The sequence below is a fragment of the Echinops telfairi genome, unplaced genomic scaffold (genome assembly GCF_000313985.2).
Source record: "Echinops telfairi isolate 266 unplaced genomic scaffold, ASM31398v2 ScPeMD7_18;HRSCAF=68, whole genome shotgun sequence".
NCBI lineage: Eukaryota > Metazoa > Chordata > Mammalia > Afrosoricida > Tenrecidae > Echinops > Echinops telfairi.
The window spans coordinates 52,498,777-52,501,106 of NW_022103915.1; the positions used below are offsets into that span (position 1 = coordinate 52,498,777).

The 2,330-nt window shown below is 53.3% G+C and overlaps 1 protein-coding gene across 1 annotated transcript; it reads left to right on the plus strand.

Annotated features, from left to right (window-relative positions):
• Positions 1-287: 287 nt before the first annotated feature.
• On the plus strand, positions 288-923 carry LOC101654673 (60S ribosomal protein L13a-like). The gene is given in 1 exon segment (XM_045288107.1): positions 288-923. A coding segment is annotated over 1 exon segment (612 nt). The 3' UTR covers positions 900-923.
• The last annotated feature ends 1,407 nt before the right edge of the window (positions 924-2,330 follow it).

The following is a 2,330-nucleotide window of genomic DNA, read 5'->3' on the forward strand; positions in this document are numbered from 1 at the left end:
ATCATCTCTGCTGAGTGGGCTTTTGTTTCTTCTTCTTCCGGCTCCCTCCCCTCCCCCTGGGCCATGGAGAGCATCTTACTCCCTTCTGGAGGGGAGGCACAAATCCCTCTTCCAGATTTAATTCCTTTTGATTGACAAGATAAAAGAAATCTTTTAGAAGGAGCATAGGTGGTTTGTGATAAGCCAGAAAGAATCTATTTAACACCCACCCTCTACTCACTGGAGAAAGACTGGGCTTTTTACTCCAGTAAAGAGTTGAGTCTTGCTTTCCCAGGTGGCAGCCGAAGATGGCGGAGGGGCAGGTCCTGGTGCTCGATGGCCGTGGCCATGTCCTGGGCCGGCTGGCGGCCATTGTGGCCAAGCAAGTGCTGCTGGGCCGCAAGGTGGTGGTGGTGCGCTGTGAGGGCATCAACATTTCTGGAAACTTCTACAGAAACAAGTTGAAGTACCTGGCCTTCCTCCGGAAGCGCATGAACACCAACCCCTCCTGAGGCCCCTACCACTTCCGGGCCCCTAGTCACATCTTCTGGCTAACCGTGCGAGGCATGCTGCCCCACAAGACCAAGCGGGGCCAGGCTGCCCTGGACCGGCTCAAAGTGTTTGATGGGATCCCACCCCCCTATGATAAGAAAAAGCGGATGGTGGTCCCTGCTGCCCTCAAGGTGGTGCAACTGAAGCCCACACGCAAGTTTGCTTACCTGGGCTGCCTAGCCCATGAGGTAGGCTGGAAGTACCAGGGGGTGACAGCAACCCTGGAGGAGAAGAGGAAGGAGAAGGCCAAAATCCACTACAGGAAGAAGAAGCAGCTCATGAGGCTGCGGAAACAGGCCGAGAAGAACTTGGAGACAAAGATCAACAAGTACACAGAGGTTCTAAAGACCCATGGACTCCTGGTCTGAGCCCAATAAAGACTTAGTCCTTCACTGGCAAAAAAAAAAGAGTTGAGTCTCGGCAACCCTTGGGGGAAGTTCCACCTTGTCCTATAGGGTCGCTATGAGCTGGTGTCAACTCGATGGCAGCGAGTTTGGGTTTGCTGTTGCTGACCATCTACCCAGCCCATAAGGAGCACTGGTGTCATACAGGGTTACTCGTTGGGCTGCTAATGCAAGGTCAGCAGTTCTAAGCCACCAGCCAGCTCTTTGGGAGAAAGATGAGAATGAACTTGCTGGCAGTGAGCTTTGTTTTTGGAGACCCAGCCCCTTGGATGGGGGGAGAACAGAAAGAAGAAATAAGCCCAGGAGGACCTCACTGCAGTCCCTCTGGAGTGAGAAAAGAAAGGATTGACAACCCGGGAGTGAACGATCAGCTCCTCAGAACCCATGACAGGGCTCTGACTCTTTAAAGCCCCCGTGGAGGGGGAGTGCTGAGAAAGAAGAGCGTGGTTTGAATGCTCCTTTCCTTCCAGCAGCTTCTCCGGCAGTAAGCTAGCAGGGGTGGCAGCGAGCTCCGGCAGCAGGCTCCACTGATTCTCCATGGTAGTGAGTTTTCAGGGTGGTCATTCGACGGGCAGCTTGCTTTTTATAAGCTTGTATGCATCTTGGAGTGCCAAACTCCCAGCTTTGGCATCTCTCCGAATTCTCCACGTTGCCTCCTTCAAATGCAGCAGCCAAGTCAGTGCTGGGGTCCAGCCCTCAAAGGAGCTGAGATTCTCCAGACACCCCCCACCCCCCCTCCCCCAGACACTTGTAAGTTGAGAGCCGAGTCCTCCATCAAACACATTTTCCTTGTCAAATCATGCCCGTCCCACCTCGCCGACACTGATAGTCCTGGGAGCCGATGGTGATGCCAACCCGGATTGAACTTCTAGACGTGAGTACATCGTCCTGAAGGGCAGCTGGGGCTAACACTTGACCTTTCTGAGCGTTGGGAGGTGGGAAGGGGAGCGGAGGGTAGCTGGGGAGGGAGCGATTTCCTGGTTATTGCTGCAGGGAGTCTGTTTACTTGCCTTCAAGGGTCACAGCCATCTCAATGGGCTTCTCTGGCTCTGCTCTGGGATTTGGTTTCAGAGGACCTGGCCCTGTGGAATGCCCCTCCCCACGGGCCCTCCTGTCTGTCTGTCTGTCCGTCCCTGGGGCTCCATCCCACATTTCGAGCCCAACCTTCTCAGCAGCCCAGGAGCGTGCTTGCAAGAACAGCACTGGGGACTTGTGTGCTCGGCGGAGTTTACTGTTGTTGTGTAAACCTTCATTTAAAATCGACTATCAAATGTTTCTGAACCTGCCAAACATGCATTAAAATATTTTGCTCCCTTTATGCCTATGTGTAACATTTGGTTTCCAAAGCGCTTTCATCAGTACTCTTCAAGTGGGAAGTTATTCATCTTTATCGCC